This window comes from Curcuma longa, chromosome 11, assembly GCF_044706935.1.
Source record: "Curcuma longa cultivar G26 ecotype Majalengka, Jawa Barat chromosome 11, ITB_CL_G26_1.1, whole genome shotgun sequence".
NCBI classification, from domain to species: Eukaryota; Viridiplantae; Streptophyta; class Magnoliopsida; order Zingiberales; family Zingiberaceae; genus Curcuma; species Curcuma longa.
Genome location: NC_133871.1, coordinates 17,083,232 through 17,105,986, shown reverse-complemented (window position 1 = coordinate 17,105,986; position 22,755 = coordinate 17,083,232). Strand labels below are relative to the sequence as shown.

Here is a 22,755-nt window from a genome sequence, read left to right as displayed (position 1 = left end):
AGGTAGCCGAGACGGAATCAGCCGAGACGGACAGTCATTAGCCGAGACGAGAGGTGGCCGAGAGGGAGTCGGCCGAGAAGGGCAGCCGTTGGTTGAGACGAGAGGTGGCTGAGAGGGAGTCAATCGAGAAGGACAGTCATTGCCCGAGACGAGAGGTGGCCGAGAGGGAATCGATCGAGAAGGGCAGTCATTGTCCGAGACGAGAGGTAACTGAGACAGAGTCGATCGACAACGGAGTCGATCGAGACGAAAGGTGGTTGAGATGAAATCAGCCGAGATGAGGTCAAGGTCATGTTGACTTGTGTTGATATTTCAGCTTGGATCTTGATCATCAGAAGACGCCTGATCTTGGTCTACAGGAGAGCCACGTCAGCTTGACTATCCGTGTCACATATTTATCACGTGCGGTCAACATCACATGGTCGGTGGCCACCCTAAAACACGCTTGATTATTTACTCTGGAAAAAAAAAACACAGTCACGCGCTCGATCGTTCTCATGATCGATTACAATATTTATTGTTCATTCTCAAGTCCGAACCACCAGCTGCAGCAAGAACATGTCAAAAGCAGCTAGCGGCCATGCATTATAAAAGCAGCTAGCTGCTGCAATCGTCGGAAGGAAAGAGATCGATCAGGAAGAGCATCGATCCTCATTAATTGTTTAATTTGTGGTCTGATAGAGGGCATTCTGATGGATCAAGCCCAGCAGGCAAACTCAAGATCAAGAGTTTCGAGATCAAGATACATGTCTCTGGATCCATCGTCCTTGAAGCATCAGCTCCTTCCAAATCACCAGCCACTGCTTCAACCTCCTCTTCTCCCTCTTCCTCCATTAACACAGAGGGAGAGAACGAAGCTCGGCTCGCCTGACGTCGCCGCGTCCGTGAATAGGAGGAAGCTGGCCGTAATGAGCTCGAAGGAAATGGTGGTGGTAGCAGCGGCGGCGGAGGAATCTCGGAAGAGAGATCAGGAAGAGGCTTTGATGGAGTCGCCGTGTGTTTACTCGCTGTCGCCGCCGCCCAGCAACCTTCCGCTGCCTAGTTTTCTCCTGACACGGCAGAAAAAATAAGGGAATTGCCATGGAATCCGGTGATCCTCAAACCTGAATTGTGTTTCATATGAATAAGGAATTGAAATTAAAGGGATTAGATTCGCTTGTGTTTCATATGCTATTTTTCTTGTTCATTCAGTGTAATTTGCAATATTTAAGCGTCCATGTAAGTTTGGATTATGTAAAAAAAAATGATAATTCCATTTAGTAGCAGGTCCACGAAAGTTTTCCACTAGCCACCAGAATAAATAGATAGATCAGAAAGCGCATGCAGCGGCCTACTCAGATGCTCAGCATCTTTTGATTGTGATCCCTATTTAGAGGAAAATTTCTGTAAATACATCATAGTTGAGATCGAATCGTGGATGTCTGGATGACAACCTGAATGTCCTACTGCGGCACCATGGCCGAAGACAAGTTTGGATTATGTATATTACTTGAACTGAAGCATTCCATGCGGTTAATCTTACAATGAAGCATCGATGATACTTTTCAATTCAATCTTGGGTCATCTAAACCGAACCGGAGTTGAACCGGTTTTATTTGATCGAGTCATTTGACGTTCCGTACCCTACTTCTCGAGATCTCCACCGTCGCGATGTCCGCCCCCATCCGCCGCTGAAGTCGCTACTTCCCGGCGAGCCCGCAGCAGCCACCGCCTCTGACGAGAAGCCGCAGCCGCGTCGCCTGAGACGCCTCCCGACGCACAGTCAGCCGGTTGTGGAGCCGCCTGCCATCGACGCCACCCAGTAGCCGAGATCCAACTCCTCCAGCCCTCCTGCTCTTCTCCTCCCTTTTCTCGTGTGTTCGACAGTTCCTCTCTTATCACAGTGGCGGAGTAGTGGCTGGAATAGTAGCATCAGGCTTTTAGACTCCTCTGCTTTCCGGTGCGTAGGCAGAATAAGTATTGCGCATTACTGTAATTATAAAAAATTAATGCTTTCTTGTTCTTCTTCGTTTCCAGTGGCCGCTCTGTGAATGTGCAGCAGTAAAGAAGTCTTTCCTTTCTTCTAGTGCCTAATTAGCACGTTTTGGTGAATCACAGCGCGTTTATTGGTAAGTTTCTCCTCTCTTCTTTGGAACGGGTGCCGCAAGAAGAAGTCATCACAAGAAATTGGGAGTACGGTTTGTAGGATGTATTTGGAAGTGGAGTAGAGAAACTGACATCTGATTGGACGGAGGATGGTGTTTGATGACATTCAATCCTAACATATTAATGAGCTTATGCGAATCCTTGTATTGTTTTTGGTGTTCAAGTTGATGAATTCTTGATGAACAAGGTTGAGAGAATGATTGTTAGTGCATTGAGGGTGGGTGTGATATTTGGGCCAAAAAAGAAGGATTTGGGTGATTGTTGGTGTGAGAGTCGATAGGCTTATTATGCTTGTAAGGTGGTGAGTTTGGATAATTGTGAGAGTCAAAGATGGGTAATTGTTATGGCGATTTGTAATCTGATATCATCAACCATTGTGATTGCTTGCAGAGATGGAATCCAGTTCCAAAGCTGAGGAAGATGTCGGCTATAGCAGCATAACAACCAAGAAAGCCCAACTTCAATCTATGCTTTCAACTCTCCTGGATGATCCAATTCTGGCAGATGTTTCGAAGAAACCTACCCTTGTAGATGTTGACACCTTGATAAACTTGGAGCTAGGCAGTGCAATGAAGATAACTATAGTTAAGATGGACAATACCTCATTCGGTATGAAAATGACTTGCATTAAGATGGATATTAGTATTAAGGTACCTTAGAATTTGATTTGAATTGCATGTGTGTAGATTTACCATTGAAGTAATTGAATCCCATCTAACTGTAGGCTATAGATACTCTACGATAATGTTACTGCAATGTTTAGGGAAGGTTGAGGCTTGCAATATTGTTATAGTTGTAGAAGGATTAAGTAATGAGTCATACCATAAAACTTTTTAAAAAAAACCCATCAAGAATAAGGGGTGGACATTTGAAAAAAACATGTGTTTTTATGTACATGACAAATCATATATGATAGTTCTTTAGCCATTAAAGTGATTACTTTGTCTGTTTTGAAGATGTTGCTGTGCTGAACTCTGCTACCGTTAAGGATTTGAAATTAGCAATCAAGAAGAAAATAAATGAGATGGAGCAAACAACAATGGGTCATCGCCACATTTCATGGTATTCTTATGCTCTCACTTGCTCATGCTCTTCTAAAGATTTCAGTGAAACATATAACTTATTGTGAATATAACAATGCATGCAGACTAGTTTGTGAAAATTTGACCTTATTGCGCACTAATTTTAGTTGCAAATTACAATATATTTGTTTATTTCGAGTAATAATATAACTTATTAACCACTTTTTTCCAGTTCTGAGTATGTCTCAAATTGTAAGAATGTTGTTACTTCATTGTTCATTTGTGAAAATATAGCCCTCATGCACATAGAACCCATGGGATTTGTTGAATCTCATTGTTTTCTCATCTCTAGTAGTATTCCTTTAGTTATTAGTGTGTGTGTGTGTTATATCTCACTATTCATTTACTACAAGACAAATAGTTTTCATTGGACTTGTCATTCAAATATATAGAAGAGTAACTTCTTAGTAATGGGATGAAGAAATGAAGGAAAAAAAATCAATAATGATTTGCAAGTCAAACAATGCACTTAAGTGCCTGATATGATTCCTTAAGAATGCTATCACTGTTGATGACCTTGTCATTGATTCAGTAACAAAAATTATCAACATACTTAACCTAAAAAATAGCAAATAAAATAGGCGCTGAGGAACATTAATTGACACCTTTGATGATTTCTACCTAGCTAGTTATCTTGCCTAAAATACATTAACATTTAGACACCTTGCGGTTACTTGCATCATTCAGATTGTTTAAAAAAAAACCCAGGCTCACGTAGTTCTTAAATCCTAATTTAGCAATCTTTCAAGGAACAATATTAGTGATGTAAGGATCTTGTGGTGGCAAATTGTTGGCATTAACAACTGATTTCATTTTTTGTCTTTATTCTCTAATATCCTATTTAAAGGTTGTTTTAATTTTTTCTTCAATACAAATTATTTAATTTCTTTGAACTTCTGAGGTTATTGGTTGTTTAGGTTTTTCTTCAAAACAAATTGTCATTGACCATTTTGCAGAACAATTTGATTTTAGAGACAAGACTATTGTAAATTTAAGAATATTAGAATTGCTCTTGATATAGCATTGAATAAGATCAAAATAGCTTTAAAGAAAATGAACTTAAGCAAAAGTACACTGCCAAATGATATTATGATTGAATATTGGATGAGTTTGAGAAATCAAGTTGTAAATTTGTTAACTATTAATTGAAATTTTAAGGCTTAAGAAGATGGTCAAATATTAGAGATTTATTTTAGTACTATTTATAGAACATGAAGGTAATGTACAATATTGTTCTAAATATAAAAGTAGTAAATTGATCATTCACATTTCCATATCATGTTACAATTGATATAATTTAACATAGAGCTAAATTGAGTGATTAAACTATAGTTAACCCTAAATAGTTGGGACAAATACCACTTGATAATGACGATGATATATGCAGTCCTTTTTAAGTTGACAAAATTGCACAAGCACAGGAAGTTTGCTAGTGCATATTGACAAGCTGTCTGCATAAGCTTCAGAACTGGCTCATTTGTTGTGGCAAGAGGCATTCTCAACTTTTGAACTGGCTCATTTGTTGTGGCAGGAGGCATGTCTGGGCTAACTATTGTCTCTCTCATCAAAATGAAAAGCTAGTTGATGATAATTCTGTGCTTAGTGGATATGGCGTAACCAATAATTCCAAGGTAAACTAGTTTTAAACCTTCTATTAATATACTAGTTTTCTTTGTTATTTCTGAACAGATAATTGTGAAATAGCTTCAACCACTGTAACATGGTTGACAAAAGAAATTGTCGGAGAACTAGGATTGTCAAATAGAAAACTGAAAAGATTGTTGAAGATCAAATTGCAGTAGCAGGAATTCAATAACTTACAAATAATAAACACAGAAGGTCTGCTGCAGGTTAAAATCTGGACTGTGTAGGATAATATAAAACATGAAGTAAAATGCTGCAGAAAGGGTCCTTTTTCTCTCAAGTAAAAATTCATTATTCATGTGTCTCCATTATATATATTAACTATTCTAAACTTGAAACATCCCTAGAGCTGTTACTTTCTCTGTTACATGATATGTTTATTTTGGCAATAAAATAAAAGTATTCTCTTTGGTCTCGTAGATGTAGAAATGGTTTCCAGCTCCAATGTTTGTTCTATAAGACTGGGAAGAAGGCAAATAAACTTTAAATCCAGGAGAAAGGACCAATTCATGATCATTAGTGGTTCATTTGGTGACCAAAGTCGACTCTTTCTGAAAACAGTTTTCTTTTCTTTTGCTTTTCTCATGCAGGTACATTTTTTCCCTTTTGTCGCATCCAGGGCGACCCAGAAACATTCTAAGGGCAGGAAACACCGTTTCTTTCATGGTCTCAGTAAAAGGTTATAGCTTCACCACGAGCTCCTACTATTTACAGGGTGAGGTTTCGGATACTGTCTTCTTCTTTATGGTATTTTGCAGTTTTACTTACCGATAAATTGATAATGATGACAGTTTTAATGTGAAGATACTTGATTATGTTAGATATTTCTTTCTCGGGTACAGAACTGTTTTCTAAAAATTTGTTTAAGACTGTCAATTATTTTAGCGAATTAATAAGTAAAATTTCTTTCTCGGGTACAGAACTTTTGTTTGATATTTTATTATTTCTAAATATACCAAATATAAATATACTCTTACATAATATAGCAAAGATAGATTATGACTAATAATAATTTTTTTTATAGATTTGGTATAAGAAAAATATAAAAATAAATATTTTAAATAGAAAAAATATAATAGAAATGAGGTTATAATTTTTTTCTAATAAATAAAAAATATTAATTAATTTTAAATTATTAAATCATATAAATAAAATTTAAAATTTATTATAAATATAATAATCTTAAATATGTTTTTTGAAATTTATTTCTAGTTTAAAAATTTTTTTTTTATTTAAAGAATCATAAATCACAATGATACTTGAAATATATTTTTTAAAACTCAGTATCATATTAATGTTGATTTTGAAATCCAATACTACGAAATCAAAAATAAATAATTTATAAAAAAATTTATTTGATATTTAAAGATATATATTAAAATATTAAAAAATAATAAATCTTATACAGATATAAAAACTCTAGCACAAGCGGAGGCGTCAGAAGTGGAATGACAGCTTCCCTGTTTCTAGCTGTTGCTTGTTCTCATCCTGACTATTAGAGCATCCGTGTTATAATATTAAAAAAATAAAAAAAAAACATGCGGTGGGCCAGATTTCTAAGCTGTTGCTTGTTCTCATCCTGACTATTAGAGCATCTGCAACTTTTACCATGTTATAACATTAAAAAAATAAAAAAAAATACATGTGGTGGGCCAGTCAGAGGCTGGCCCATCTCACTGCACATGAACGCGTTCAAAATATTGAACACATTCATGTGCCATGTCATTTTTTTCTCTCTCTTAGAGTGTTGTTAACGCCGATTAATGTAGCATTGCGGATGCTATTAACTGCATGCTACATGCAATAGGTTTTACTGTTGATGCTGTGATATTATTTATTCATGTCAAGCAACATGTACTTGTAATTGAGCATGAATTTTCACTTAAACTTATTCATTTAGCTTTGTAATGAACTCACAAGAGAAAAGTTTTAATAGTTATTTAATGTTTTGTAGAGTAATTAGCATGCAAACAATACAATTTAATGTTGGCTCAAGATCCATTCACGTGCAGGGTTGCCAATTTGCATGTATTTGATATGCATGTGTCCCATCTGTAATGGGCTGGCCAATCTTGCACAAGCTACACCTCACTAACTAAAGGCAAACATGCCATCTTCACTACTGCTGCAACTCAGCTCCTCACCAACAGTCAAGTCTTTTCTTCTTTTTGTGTTTTTCTTTTCTTTTCTTTTCTTTTGATTGACCACTCCCCACTCCAAAGCCTAGAGATGATGCCATGCTCACTTTTCTTCTTCCTTGGGATTGAGAGATCTCTTAGAAAGAAAGGGTAGTAATGGTGCCATGTTGTTAACATCACTTTGTCTTATATTCATCCAATTTGTAATTTGTTTTTCTCATACATTGTAAGCTTAATTAAGCATATGCAAAACCATATTAAATTATCTGTGTCTTTATTTTTGTGTTTGTTTACTGTTAGTCTTACCAAGAGAGATGGATATTTCCTTCCGTACATTGTAAGCTCTATTTTTTCATAAGGTATAAATTGTATTACAGTTTGTCGTCATCTTACATGGAGTGCACTCAAAAACATCTAAAGATACGTGTTTGGATCTTTGTAAACATCCTCTCAATGTTTGACACCTTCCTCGTATTGACATCGATTGCGAGTTTGCCAAATCAAGCAAATCATATATGAGACACTCCAAGTTGTGGGTTTCGTTGAGCATGCTTCCTCTGCAATGGCCAAAGCTATGGCCAACGTCGAGCCTTCTCCCATAGAGGTTTGGTTATGGAACAGGTGAAGAAAAGATGGTATGCCGTCTCATTCGCTTAATGGCACAGCGAACATGTCTTGCAATCTACGTACACACCAGTCTATCCTTGGTGCGTGCGTATCTTGTCATTTGCAAACTGCCACATGACCAACTGGTGCTTCGGCATGATGTACAGCTTCCAAACAACTACCGCTCCGCGGCTTGGAGAAGTCGTAGGCAGCAATAGTTCCACACTGCAATCCTAGAGCAAACCATGAGTCAAGTGTGTCAAACAGACCAAGTGGCTGAATTGGTCATGGCAAATAATAGACTTTGTAGGTCACTTTTTTTTGGCTTATTTAATCTAAGGAGATGGGATAGGTTTAGGTCAATCAATGTAGTCAGTCGAGTTGATGAAGCCGGCCCTATTGGTTAGGTTAGATTGAGTTGATGATGCTGGATCGCCGAGGTGTGTCAGTTGAGTTGGTCGATTCGGACAGGTCGCATGCTAGTGGTGAACATAGTTGGAGGCCTAAGTGGGCCAAGTGTGTTAGGGATATTGGATGCAAAATAAATGAAACTTTAGAGGTAGTTTGAGATAAATGAAATAGTGTCAGAGACACTTCATCTCAAGATTTATACCTTCAACGAACAACTTTTAGTAATTGTTTGTCATTTTAATACACAACATATATAGAACAAAATCTTTTTAATTGTTTTCCTTAATCAGACTTATTTACATCATCAAACATAAGGATCATGTCAGCATGATCCTTCAAGGACGTTCAGAGAATCATCAAGATGATCCTTTTGTCTTCATCAAGAACACTGATGGACTTACACAGGCCATAATTGAACAAGTAGGCAAGAAAATAAATGGCATGACATGAACTGATTGATCTTGACACACTCTTTACACAGCTAATTCAGTGCAAGACTCTGAGAAGCAAAGCAGAGTGATTGGATCTTCCAAATGGAAGTTGCTTTCAGAATAGAGCATTGTCAATCTCTACCGAAAGATGATGTAAATGTTCATCAGTATAAGATTTTCAGCATAATTATAAATAAGTAAAATATCCAAATCTTGTTCAAAATTTTAGAACAAGTAAAGATGAACTTTTCTCCCATAAACCATCATTTTAAGAAGAGATTATTTACTAACAAAAAAAAATATACAAAAAAGAGAGTTCAAACAGTGAGTAATTGCACAATCAAAGCAAATATTCTTTTATAATTATTACAGGTACACATGCTATTCGCCCCCTCTCTAGTGTTCGGTCGTCTCAACCTAACCGTCAAAACTTTGGCAAGTACCTTTGTATTTTAGTGGAACAAAGTTGATTCCTTAATCAAGTAGCCTAACATATTGTTTAGTTAACCCTACAACCTCATAGTCCTGAAATACTAGTCAAGGGCTAGTCCATTTGTAACTAGAACAAAACTGATGCGAGTTCCAAAAAGTCAGTTGCTCAGACCAAAAAGAAGTCGACAGTGAATTCTCGATGAGGTCCGTCCTGCACTTCCCTACTTAATACCTTTATGCCCACGCCACTGAAACATAACTAAACGTCATTATCGGCATTAATGGAGAAAGAACATGGATTACCTATCAAATACAGAAGCAGAGCAGAGCCGGTATCGGACAGCTCAACGATTGCAGTGAATTTCGTATACAAGACAAAAAGCTTGGAGTTAAACGTGGAAGAAAAGAACAGTCTGAGTTGACTATCTTCTTTATTGAAGAAAAAGTTTCTCCAGCAACAGAATGCCAGACGCCAATCAAGGAGTGAACTGTGGCAGTAGAAAGCCTGAATCCAAGCCCTCGCTCTAGTTTCCCGATGAAGCTCCGTCGTAATTAAGACATGCAAAAGTGTAAAAGAAAATTGTCTCTCTGAAAAGAAAAGTTGTTTAATTTATCTAACAACAAAATCTTCTGTCGAGAAGACGAAGCAGAACAGAGCATGAAACACTTTTCCTCACTTGGCTCATTTCATGTACAGGATCTAGCAAGAAGGTAGTTACAACGAAGTCGGGGATTTGATTTTGGCTTTGGCTTCGGCTTTGGGTTCAGTGGAGGGCGGCGGTGAGGGACCTGAAGACGACCTCCTCGCAGGGGATGGTGAGCCCCCTCTCGTGGTCGAAGCCGAACTCCTCCTCCGCCTGGCGAAGAAGGTGCTGGAACTCCGGGTGGGCGAGGTAGGAGATGGGAACCACGAAGCGGCTCCGCTTCTCGCCCACGTACACCGCGAAGTGCCCCCTCGGCACGTCCAAGCCGCCCTGCTTCCGGCCCAGGCTTGAACACCGCTTCAGCATCTGCTTGATGGTTGCTTTCCCCATACTTCAAGAAGAAGAAGAAGAAGAAGAATGCAGTAAAGCGCTCCCTGCATTAGAGGTATAAATAGAGAGAGGAAGAAACAAGGCATGTGGTGACGGGCTCAGTGAACATGCGGGCTGAAGGTTGACTGCTACTGTTGGCCCTTTGAAGAACATGGCCTGGCCCTCCTCTCGCCATGATTATCCGTAATGCATCCAGCTTGAATTTGTGCAAGAAACAGTAAAAAAAAAATATTTAATCGACAGTTTAATGAGCACTTTACTTGGTTTTTGTTTATTATTAATAGTCTTGGAGTTATGATGCCGCGGTAAGACATTCAGGTTGTCACTCAGATATCTATGGTTCGATCCCCAACTATAATATATTTGTAAGAATTTTTCTCCAAATGGAGATCACAATCAAAAGATGCTGGGTATCTGAGTTGACCGTTACGTGCGCTTCCCGATTTACTTTAATGGCTAGTGAAAAATTTCTATGAGATCGGATCGGTCACTTCCAAGAATTGAGCCAATGCGACTGACTAAGATTTATCATTTTTTTATTTGTTATTAATACAATGTTAATCGTCTTCTTTGAACTAGGCGCTTCATGCAAATCTCCAGCTGAGCTTACGTTGCGAGTTCCTCAATTTGGCTCTGCAGGATGATGCGCTGCGCCACGGTTCACTGCTTGAGGATACGGCTGAGAACATCAGTGTGTAAACAAAAGAATAGCAGCAGAAACAAACTAAGGATCAAGCAATCAAAATCATTTTAATCTGGCAATGAACTTTTTTCTAGGAGAAAATTGAAGCCTCAAAATCTTATGTGCCATACCTGTGTTCAAACCGATGCCGGATCAGAGCATAACAAGACAGGAAACTAAGCGGTGAAAATTGAATCGGCCGTGAAGGGAAACTAGATTACAACAAACCTTTTTGCTCTTCCTTAGAGTACACTGGACAATTCCATGAATGGATACCAACAAGTAAGAAAAGAAGATAAAGCTAGAAAAACACTCTTTCATTGGTCGATTTCATGATCATCTTGCGCAATGCAAGATTGGACCTACAGATGAACCGAGCATATGGCTCAATTCCAACTGTACTTCATTGGACCCATGCTCACAGCTTATGAGACCTGAGAAGAGAGGGAAGAACTGTGCGAGGTTCTTTTTGAATGAGGTATCTCCCAATCCACATATAGCCCTCAGGGTGGACACGACAATGGACGCTCGCGCTGCAAGTTCCCTTCGTTTAGCAGAGCCAACTGGGATGACCCAGTGGATTCCTGGTTGAGCAGCACTAGTTGAAGCTTCACCAAGCTTTGTGTTTGCTGTTGTGAGATACACCTCTAGAATCTCCCTGCAAAGATCAATAAGGTATGGTTCGACATCCAGGTCGCTGCCATTAGGGGGCCGGTCTACAGCAATATTCTGAAGAAGAATGAGGCATAACTGATAGGACTCATTCTCAAGACGTAGCAACGGAGGATCCTGCATTTGGGTCATGGAGCCAAGATCCTGCAACTTGGATCTAAGGTCACTGTCACTGTTTACCTTGTGAGCATGACATGCCACAGCATGCAAAGCTTCAAAAAGTATTAGTGTATTCTTTGCTGATATCTGAGCTCTGTACATATTATATATTTCCATCACCGCCTGCAATGCAAAGTGTGTTGTTAATACAAAAAGATCTTTCTATTGCACTTCAGAATGGTAAGCATAAGTACACTGCTCATCCTACTTAGTCTTGTATCTCATTCAGTAACCATGTTTTTCAGGAGTCTGCTAACTAACTCAGTGTATATACTCAGACTAATCCTGAAGCATTTAAACACCAAGATGGAACCAAACAATGGATCCTGAGATGGTGCCTACTTCATCCACGTGCTCAGATATTGCTCCACCAAGTGATCATGCAGTGGGAACACATAGGTTTACATAGCCATGTCCGATCTTGATGGTTCAATCAATTGTAAAAAAGAAACCAGATTGATGGCTAAAGTTTATGGTATTGATTACTTTGAAACTTGTTTGGAAATGGTGTAACTTAGCACAGTGTATATCCTCTTATTAGTAGTTGTCATTCAGGGGTCAACAATGTTCAAATAAATGTTACTGATATTTTTATTATGGTAATGTGTCCAACATTGTCAGTACGGAGCAAATTCTATTCTGACACAAGTACGAGTATTCAATATCTGTGTGATTAAGTGTTCAACATAGTTATTTCCAGGAAAAAAGAAAAAAGAGATCAATGCGGATATCAAGTGTCCACATAGAGTATTAGTGTCAAACTGTCAATACCCGAAATAGATACGGAATAGGTAGATAAAGAATTCAATTATCAAAGAGTAAGATGTATCATAATAGATAATGAAATCAAAATGGAACACAGTAACTATTAAAATCATATTTATTACTATAAAAGATAATTAAATGACATTATTAAATATTATTTGATAAAGTTATATGATTATTTAATATTCCATATGATAAGGCTTAGTTGGGACCTAACTCACACTCAACTCTAGTATATAGAATTTCTCCTAATCAACAATAATTTCTCAATCAAAATAGAGATAGATGGAATATTTGACCCAGCTAGTGGTTTGTTTACAAGTAGTAGCAAAGTTAAATAATCATCTTGTGACAGTCTCAAGTGGTGGCAACGTGGGAAGTTTTAAGTTGAGATTTGAAAGAGCAAAGAAGGTCCCTCTTGTGCACATTTGTTATGATTTAAGCTAGAATTGGTAAAAAAAAATCACTAAATCCTATACTTTCTGAATAACTTAATTCAGCCAAATTTCAATCAATTCCATCCATTTTCACTCTCAATTTGAACAAATTTCTATTGGAATTTAACTTTAATTTCCGACAATCTTGAGTTGTTAAACATCTCCTGCAATCTTAGTAAGATAATTGATTTGGATCCCTTTGCTGATCCTGATCCAACATAGACATTCCACATCAATATCATCGGATCTTGACAAACATGATCAAACCCATGAATATATCAGTAATTAGCAAATATCACATTATGGGACAGAAACCATTGTTTCTAACATCGTTGACAAGATGAAAACAAGATTCTTTCTAATATCAGTTCTCATTGAATAAACCTGAAAACTGAACCATTCGTTCATAAGCCCAAACCGGACAACATTTCTATTTCAAGTTAAAAGATAGTACACCTATCAAGCTTTATAACTATCTAAATAGCTTCTCATTCTCAATTTGGGACTAAACTGGGAAAAAACTTACCCCAACCAAATCCTACTTCCACCCAACCAAAAGAAAAAAAAGAAGTGAACAGAACAATGCTTGCATGCATATTAAAGTGGGCGACACTGACCTGGATTAAGAGAAGCTGCACAGCAGCACGACATTTAGCATCACCAATTGCAAAATATAAATTTCTGGCCTTCAAGCCTTCAAAATCATCCATCGATTCCCTAGATTCACCATTCTCTTGCCTTCCAGTAGAATCTTCATTTTCAGATGCAACATTGCCAAGGTAATCACCAGAGGATATATAGGAAAAATCAGGGAGAGTTGCTATAGCAGCTTCTTTCAATGAAACAACCACAATTTCCCAATCGGTCTCAATAAATAGAGACCCTGCATTGCCCATTAATCGAACAAATGCAGTAATGCCAATGCCTGCAAGGCTTTGATGGGGACGTTTGATGAAACTAGTCAACAGTGTCAACACCTTTTTCAAAAGTGGATTTACCGTGTCATAGAATTTAACAAACAAGTCAACAACTAACTGGAGAGCCAGTTTGCATGTTTCATAAAGCCAAGCATCTTGAACTAACTCGGATGTATCCTGTCCTTGCAAAGACTCTCCGGACAGATCAATGGCATGCCTTACAGAATCAAATATAGGGAATAGCACTGAATCAAACACTTTCTCCCATAAGGGCAATGAAAAATGATGACCATAATTTCTTAGTGTATCAAACAACACCTGCAAGGAACTTTGTCTGATTTCAGCTCGTAGGTCAAAAGTAAGTTCCGACAAACCTGCAATTTGAGAAAAGAGGATTATTTAAGACCATAATTTTCTCTTTTAATAGATTTGATCATATATGGCACCTAAAGACAATAATAACCTAGAATCTGCAAAATAAAAAAAATTGTCTAACCTGCTAAGAGTGGAAACCATAAGTGCAGCTGATCATCATCCTTGTCAATAAGAAATGGCGTATCTTGTTTTTCTTCCTTTGCAATGTGTGGTGAAGGAGGACAACTACTTACAGAACCCTCCTTGTCCTTAGATTTAGCAGAAGCACCAATGTCTCCCTCTGCAAGCTTAGCCGCACAAAACCGTAGAAAAGCAATTGCATTGAGGCTAATATCTTTGTTGAACCGACTATTAGTAAATGCAATCAAACAATTAACACAATCTGTGAAGGTTGTGGTTTCTGTTTCAGTTATATAGGGGAAGTAATCGCGCAAAATTTTCTCAATGATCTCAAAGGCCAGGAGTACTATATTTTTGTGATCATCATACGATGCTGTCGCAAAGACCTGCAGAATCCATTATTTATTTAAATGAGATTTTCAATTAACAAGATAACTTAAGTTCTTCGAAGAAATGACTAGCAAAGTAACTCCACATTAAATTTGATATCAATTGGCAAAGGAATTATACCATGAACATGCTTTTCCATCCAGACTTGACATTGCTAACACGAGCTAACACCATTTGGGAGACACATCTGATGATCAGCTCTCTAATTTCAACAGCCCTGCTTTTCCTCATAACAATCACAAATGGTTTCATGAATTCATTTTGAAAGTTATAGTTGGTCAGTTCCTTTCTCTCCAAGAACTTCATAGCTAGTTGGCGCAAAGAATCCATCGCAAAGATTGCAATTGAAAGGTTCTCAGAGCAGCCAATGGTAACAAAAAATTCAGACAACACATTCCAAATGTTTGACCAAACAAGCCTAATGCGGTTCATATTGTAATGTCTGTAAAAAATATATTTAATGAGATTGTGAAATGTCATAAGACTAAAAAAAAAAATTCAGATAGGGGCTTACGCAATCTCAACTATTTTTGTCAGACTGAAAACACGTGGCTCAGATGTGGATCGCAGTTCTTCCATTGAAACCTTACAAAGTGCTTTAACAAAATCAACTATTGCCTCACTGTCTAACCTTTCACTTCCTACAAATATGTGAGTCACTTCAGCAATCCCAACTTGTCCCAACAGATTCAAGTTGGAGATTAAGTTATTCATTTGTTCAGATGTAACAACCCCTGCAGCATGCCCACCAACTCCAGCACTATCATAGGTACCTCTTCTCATAACTGAAGATGGAGGCCCCTTTTTCTTTAGTACAGGAAGGATAGAGGATTTCCCTTGTTTAGATTTATCAATTTCCGTCTGTTGTACACTGAAAAATGCTGCATCAGGTGGGGCACCCTCTCCCAAGAGATGCAAATGTTCAAATCGAGAAACACATGTCAAAATGTGTTCCCAAGCTTCTTGAAGGTAGTTACCATCTTCATCCGCAATGCATAAAATTGCCTAGAAACAATTTACATATAATAACCAAGCTTAAGTATTAGTGAAGTATTATTAGAACGCTCATTTATATAATCACATTGAAATGTCAGTTGTCTATTGAGTTCATCAAAATATTCTAGAATCTATGAGAAGATATAATCTCCTTGGCCTCCTTCTGCATATGTTGAACTTCTGATGACCAAAACAAGGTCAAATATTCATTTTCTAATTTAGAAATTTATTTCATCATTCTGTAATTCGCTACAAGTTACTACGAATGACAAGGTATGAAAATCTTCTCCATGATGCAGACTAACTTCTAGCAACGTCACTACTTGATCAAGACCAGTGGTAATATTAATCAGTCATATATACAAAAGAGGGTTGACATATTAGAAATGAAAAAAATAAGCCTGAGAGAGAAATAAGAACTAAAGGCCTTCATCATATCATGTGAAGAAAACATATTTGAAAACATCTCTTAATAAAATATGCTGTTGTTCGTGATTTAACTGTAAAAAATTAAACAACAATATCATATTTCTAATGGTAAACCACCGGAAAAAAGTATATATAAGAAATATCCAGAGGAGTCCATTATGTTCAAATCAAGCAAACTAAATCCAAACACACAAAAGCCGATTCTGATAGTTAAAAGTGGAGAAAACATCAGTAAAAAACTAACCAAATAGTTAATATTCTTAGCGTAAACAGTTAATCCTTGTAAAAGATTCCATGTTTAGTAGAATTTATAAAGATTTACAATAATACTAAATTTTGTTTTTCTAATGGTTTCAGATTAGGAAACCAAACCAAAAAACTCTAAAACTTGCAAGCCAAACTGAACACTTTTTGTATGAAATTAAATCAATCAAAATGTTTGGTTAGGCCTTTCAGATTTGGCAAGGACACCCTGAGAGATACCTATCAATATTCAACTTATGTGTCAAATCTATAATCTGTGCATAATTCAAAGCCTTCTCATGATTCGCAAGAGTAAAATCATCCTATATAAATTTCATGCACGACTAACATACAAAATTATAAGAGGGATAAGCATGTAGCAAACACCCAAAATAGTTGGACTTAGGCTTCTTGCTGTGAGTACATAAAGAATCATTAATAAAACCATTGAAGTGTGTACTCTGTTGCCAAAGGAATCCCCCAAAACTATTAGAAATATGGTGAATGTCAAGAACAGATATGGAAGATAATAAGTACAAAAGGTTAGAGCAGAATCACATGGATGTGCAAGAAACAATTGCCCACACAAACCTTAATAGCATCGATATTTTTCTGTTTCATATCTGCCGCTGAATGAAGGGATGTAAACTTTGCAAGTGAAGTAACAAAAGCATCTCTTTGAGTCTTCATAGACATCACTGAAGTAACATGAACTGCACTACGAAATCCTTCAAGGCATAATGCTATGATGGTTTCATCATCACTCTGGTCAAGGGGCACACTAAAGGCTGCTAGCATGGGAGCCCAGCATACCTCAGTCATAAACCTCAAAATCGCAACATTTGATGCAGAGTAATATATTGACCTAAAATTCACAATGTATGTATTTAATAAAGCAGGTCTTGTACAAATATTATGGTGCTAAACCAGGTGATATATTGACATAATCAAGATTCAAAATACAACATTGTTTGGGCACTTACTCAGTTTTGCGAGCTTTTTCTTTAAACTGTTCTTGCATTTGCCTGATCATATCATCACTAGTTTCTGTTGATGAATCTCGCTTGCGTATGACAATGTTCAAAATGCTATCTAAGCCTAAAAGTTTATTTGAATTAGAAGATTGTACTTGTTGAGGAGTTAAGTCATCATCTTTCATCTTGATTTCATTCTTGGAAATTCTTTCAAACAGGGATCTTAGGTATTCCTCAGGCAGATCCTTTCCATCATTTATACCACGGTTATTTCTTATGAAGTCATCTGGCGACATCTGCATTAAAAGCAATATTGACAATTTTATGCCCATAGACACTAGAGAAAGCCAAGAATATGAGCATTTCCAAAACTAAGGACAGACCTTATTTTTCACCATTGGATTATGGGCATCAGTATTTAGCAGTATTACCGAGTAAGCAAGGACATAAGCAGTATCTGCACTTGTAAAAGCCTTAGGATTGCACTTACAGTAGCACTCAGCAAATTTTTCCATGATGCGATCAATTTTTTGTGCCTCACCAGGCAATCTAAAACCTTGTAGGAAGCACCTGATTGCTTCATCAAACTCCATTCCGTGAAATTCAAAAGAATCTACATATGCATGCATTACCTTCAAGGACAAATCTTCTCTCTCGCCTAAATAATCACCGATCAAAGTTTTATTCAGGCCGGACTCACTTTTAAGGAACACAGCTATTTCCTCAGGTGAATCACCCACCTTCTTTGCATTGATAAGAAATTCTATCCCTTTCTTAGGTTTCCGATTGAATAGTGCAATACCTTCCTGCATTTTATGATTCTCCAACTAAAAAAGCCAAACAACATTCTTCTCATGAAACTTGAAATCATGTTAGACAGACAAATACCTGAAGTTCCAGCTTATATGCTCTCCGCTGCTCGATAGATGCAACATCTGATGTTCCATTTGTTGCTTCTGGATGAGAATCACTTACTTCAGCTGGTTCAACAGTGTTTCCATTTGCTAAAGGAAGTTCATTTCCAACACCATTGCCATCTTCTGATTCTGCTTTTTGAAACTGAGCATCTGCTGCATCTAGTTTCTGAAAACTACGATCAAAAGTTTCTGTTTTTTGAGAATTAGGATCGGGAATTCTCAACTGTTTGTTCATCCAATCTCCCATTGATCTCAAAATAGCCACTAGACACTTCATAGCTTCAAATTTCATCATGGTGTCCTGTGGAGGTACCAATGTTGTAGGAGTTCCTGGGAGAGGCCCTTGTGCAGTTTTTAGTAGACCATTTACAATCCTAATCAAATTGGAAATAAAAAATAAAACAAAATTTTAACTATTTTTAATGGTCAACACTGAAAGAACTAAGAGCCTCTAGAAATAGTGCATGGAATAAAAACAGATAGCGTTACCAAGCACACAGAAGATATGTGTACCTCTCAAAAATATTTGATGAGTGGACATCACAATCATAATTAAGGAATATGTCTACCAAAATTTGAGAGTCTATACACAGCTTCTCCATGAAACGAAGCACGATCATCTTCTGCTGGAAATTTGGTTGCGTAACATTTTCCAAAACTCTGAGTACAACCATTGGAAAAAAAACTCCAATCTCTGCTTTTAATCCTGGTCTAAATCTTGATACAAGGCTAATAAAAATTGAACATGACAGCTGAAAAACGATCAAATGAGCTGAAGCACTGTTCTTCAAAAGAGAGAGACATAGATATTGTTTGATAGCACCCAAAAACCTGCTTGATTGAAACAAAAATTGTCAGATCCAAGAATGTGATCGGCCATGATAATCAGCATAAATTGTGCGTGAAGCTTGAGTAGAAGAAAAGACAATATTAGTTGTCATTGATATCCAGTTCTAAATTATGTTACTCAAACATATATGAGTATCCAACATGGATATAGATCTAGCTTACCAACACATCATTTGTGATGAATAGGGATGTTGGTATCAAATTGGAGTGCAGAGATCTGGCATGAGTGAAGGGGCCAATGAAGATTCAAAATAACATAGGCTTCAAGGAACTGAACCACTTAAATTTTACTAGGGGTATGATACAAAACATGAAGGGGAGCCTTGGCGCAACGGTAAAGTTGTAAAGTTGTTATCATGTGACCTAGAGGTCACAAGTTCAAGTCTCGGAAACTGTCTCTTACAAAGCAGGATAAGATTGTATACACCCCGCATTGGCGGAAGTTTCGGCCACTGGGCTGCCCTTTTATGATGCAAAACATGAAATAATATTGCATATACACAACATACAGCATTTGTGCAGGCATTAGAAATTGAAACTTATCTTAATATTTTTGTCTATTGAAATTTCTTTAGTGTATTTTAAGGAACATGATTGATCTTTAAAAGGCTCCATCAACTAAAACCTGTTGCAACTCCTCAGAGAGGTTATTATATCAGAATTCAAGTAAGCTTGACTGAAGCTAGTTCTTGGTCATTTTTTTTGGATAGTGAACTCAATGGTTTTATCACCATACCAGATATTGGTTTGTTACTAAATAGTGCAGAGTCACAAAAAATTATCAATATGAAGCATGAAGGTATTTTATGTTGACAAGAGGAAATTGAACACTATCTTAATATAGAAATATGTGAGAATTGAAATGAAACCTTTTGATAAATGCAAGAAAGTAGGGAAAAGAGCCCATTAAGATAAGCATCAGAAAAATGAGTCATTTCATATTTCAACTATCATGTTCAGTATTTGCTTCTCCACCAAATTGACATTATTTTGCAAGTAACAGCAATGAAATTTCTTTCTGAACTTAAAAACACCCAAAACCTTTAAAGGTGTGAATGATGTTCAAACATAATAAAAATGATGCTTCAAGATTTGTAAAAGCCAATCCTATTGCTTGGAATGTAAATTGTTCTAAATGAACCACATGTATTTCAACAAATTATCCCAGATTGAGACGATTTTATCTTTAAAAATTGTTTCACAAGAAGAGGGAATCTACAACAATGGTATATCCTCAGTGACCTTGCATGTCAAAACACAGTAACCTTCCTGAACTTTCATGGAAATCTGCCTCCTTGTTTGTTCGACTTACTTGGATCATCATTTGCCACAGAACAAGAAACTAATCTTTAAAAAATTTGTCATTGCTAATTGCCACTATTGTAATTGCACAGTGCTCTATCCGTAGAGTATATCTGCACAAGCCTAAGATCTTGTGATGGTGAGTCTGCCAACAAGTGTCACACTAGAAAACATATCCATTAGCATCTTGCCATAAATCATGGCCGATGTCATCATGTAGCATTGCCTAAGTAAGAACTTCAAAGCACACTGTTCAAGAACAACTAATCTGAACTCCCTCAAGTAACTAGATGAAACCTTGATAGAAGCTAGGGCCTCTGTAGCAAGATTATAAGTAACTTTAAAGAGAATGGTTAACAAATTTGAGATTTTTTAGCTCATTTTTTCAGTAGACCCTTTACATTGTTTTCAATGACAAATGTGATGGATGGTTTTATTTCTTCAGTATAATTTTTCAAAATAACTTCTTCCCAATGAACTGGATGGATTTTGTGTAACTATCTTGCCATGTCTTTATTCCACAGCATATTTATTTTACACTAGGTCTAAGATTCACTATATCTAGTTGCAAACTGCAATACCCTTGAAGGCTAGTCATCATGTAATCCACTTACATCAAATATGTTTATTTTAATAGTTCCTGTCCAACAAAACGAAAATCAGAAACGCAGAAGGTGGTGGATATGAAGTAACAACCTTTCACTTGTGCGGAACACAGCGCCAGCATTCTCTAGCAAAATTTTGAGCAGCTCTAATGCCACAATTTTTCCCTTCATGAGTGTGGGATCAGCCACCGCCTCCTTGGGAGGAGTCTTCATGGAGAGCTTACAAAGAGCCCGAAAGACAAGGAAGGCGTCCCTCCTCAGCTTGTTTCCAATTTGGACCTCCGTGTCATCATCCCTGTCTGGAAGTCCGTCTCCCTCTGGCCCCAACTCATCCTTCCTGCCTTCCAGTGCTGTCTTGTACATGCTGATCTCCCAATACTTGGCGTCCAGCATATCCTTGTCCGTGGAATCAAGCAGGTCTGCGGGATTGGTGCTCTCAACTGTGGTTGACACAAAAGCCCCATCGTGTTTGTTGGCAGAGGCAGTCCTGGCCAGAGGAGCTGACTGGTTGATCACAACGTCAATGTCGCTGATGATCTTGGTGATGAATCCCTGGACAAAGCTTACGTCCACAGAGGTGGCAGCAGCGGAGCGGTCAGCAGGCTCCATCATCTCCGCAACGACGATAGGTTGGACGGGGACAGTGGAGGAGTCAGCCTCCATGCGGCGGAAGACGATGACAAGCATCTGGATGAGGGAGGCCTTGGCGGTGGTTTGGTTGACGGGGTTTTTGCTGCCGATGTACAAGTCATAGCAAGTGCGGACAATCTGGAGGAGGGAATCTCCATGTATGCGAAGGGCAGTGGAGGTGACGGCAGAAAGGAGCGTCTTTAGAACGAGCAGCTCGATGGCGTCCTCAGTGGCCCCAAGGGAGTAGCAGCCGCATACGGACTCAAGGAGTTGGGCGACGAGGCGAGCGTCGGGGCCGGCGTGGGGGTCGGCCTCACCATGGAGGTAGGAGTGGGTTATGAGCCTATGGACGCAGTCGAGGGCAGGCTCGGCGACGCGGGGGGAGCCGGAAGAGCAGGCGGCGATAAGAGGGTTGAGGAAGGTCTCGGCGTCGGCGAGGGAGTACACGGCGGCGCCGCCGTCGCGAAGAGGGCCGGGGAGGGAAGAGGAGGAGTTGGGGGATCTGGGCGAGGGAGGGGGCGACGGTTGGGAGAGCCTCTCGATGAGGGATTTGCACTGGTGGGCGAGCTTGGAGTGGCCCTTCCGCCATGAGGCGTTCTTCACGATCTTCTCGAGGGCGGGGACGAGGACGACAGCGAGACGGGAATCGGCTTCCGCAGAAGCCATTCCCCACCTGATTCGAGGTCCAAATCGCTCAGATCCGGCGAGAAGGGAGGCGTCTTCGACGAGGAAGGAAGAGATTGGGATCCGGGATCGATCGAAGAACGCTGGATCTGGAGACTCAGAGACAGAGAGACAGAGAGAAAGAGAAAGAGAAAGAGAAAGAGAAAGAAAGGAGGAGAGGGTGGGCGAGGCGAGATCAGGCTTGATGATGAGAATACTGAACTCGATTGTGTTTAATTGCAAATGCCTACTTATGCTGTGTTTGTACTGTATTGCAGCCAGCCCCCCTTGGATTAGTTTATCATTTTTTATTATTTAAAATAGTCAAACGTTTGTTTTTTAAAAAATAAAAATTATCATTCATTATTTCTCTCTCACATAAACTGATAAATTGTTAAAAAATCAAAAGGGCTATCGTTTTTTTTTTCAAAAGAACATTTTAAATATTATTCATTATATTTCTCTTTTAAAAAAAGTACTCTTGTAATTATTTTATTTATATATATATATAAAGATAATTTTACTTAAATTGATAAATATATATATATATATATATATATATATATTATGTATAATATGTTTATCTATTATTAACAACTACTTCGTGATTATTATAATAATATACTAAATTAAATTAACCATTGGAATCGCCGATAACTAAATATGCTTCGTCTTCTCGGTTGCTAATTGCTATCGTCCCGCACTTG

The 22,755-nt window shown here is 38.1% G+C and overlaps 3 protein-coding genes across 3 annotated transcripts; 1 reads left to right on the top strand and 2 right to left on the bottom strand.

The window, feature by feature from the left end:
* Positions 1-1,652: 1,652 nt before the first annotated feature.
* On the top strand, positions 1,653-7,233 carry LOC141841213 (U11/U12 small nuclear ribonucleoprotein 25 kDa protein-like). Its single transcript, XM_074729350.1, has 7 exons — positions 1,653-1,939; positions 2,017-2,108; positions 2,536-2,754; positions 3,102-3,207; positions 4,759-4,858; positions 5,462-5,586; positions 6,884-7,233. The coding sequence occupies exons 3-6, from the start codon at positions 2,538-2,540 to the stop codon at positions 5,555-5,557; spliced, it is 519 nt and encodes a 172-aa protein (XP_074585451.1). The 5' UTR covers positions 1,653-1,939; positions 2,017-2,108; positions 2,536-2,537; the 3' UTR covers positions 5,558-5,586; positions 6,884-7,233.
* Positions 7,234-9,478: 2,245 nt separating this feature from the next.
* On the bottom strand, positions 9,479-9,969 carry LOC141837758 (auxin-responsive protein SAUR50-like). Its single transcript, XM_074725132.1, has one exon. It carries the CDS (start codon positions 9,921-9,923, stop codon positions 9,654-9,656), a length of 270 nt encoding a protein of 89 aa, XP_074581233.1. The 5' UTR covers positions 9,924-9,969; the 3' UTR covers positions 9,479-9,653.
* Positions 9,970-10,789: 820 nt separating this feature from the next.
* LOC141837757 (brefeldin A-inhibited guanine nucleotide-exchange protein 2-like) lies at positions 10,790-22,184 on the bottom strand. The gene is made up of 11 exons (XM_074725131.1): positions 20,847-22,184; positions 18,513-18,830; positions 17,971-18,373; positions 17,466-17,888; positions 17,092-17,378; positions 16,700-16,973; positions 14,955-15,445; positions 14,561-14,882; positions 14,052-14,436; positions 13,256-13,929; positions 10,790-11,559 (listed from the first exon to the last, which is right to left on the bottom strand). Exons 1-11 carry the CDS (start codon positions 22,049-22,051, stop codon positions 10,942-10,944), a joined length of 5,400 nt encoding a protein of 1,799 aa, XP_074581232.1. The 5' UTR covers positions 22,052-22,184; the 3' UTR covers positions 10,790-10,941.
* Positions 22,185-22,755: the final 571 nt, after the last annotated feature.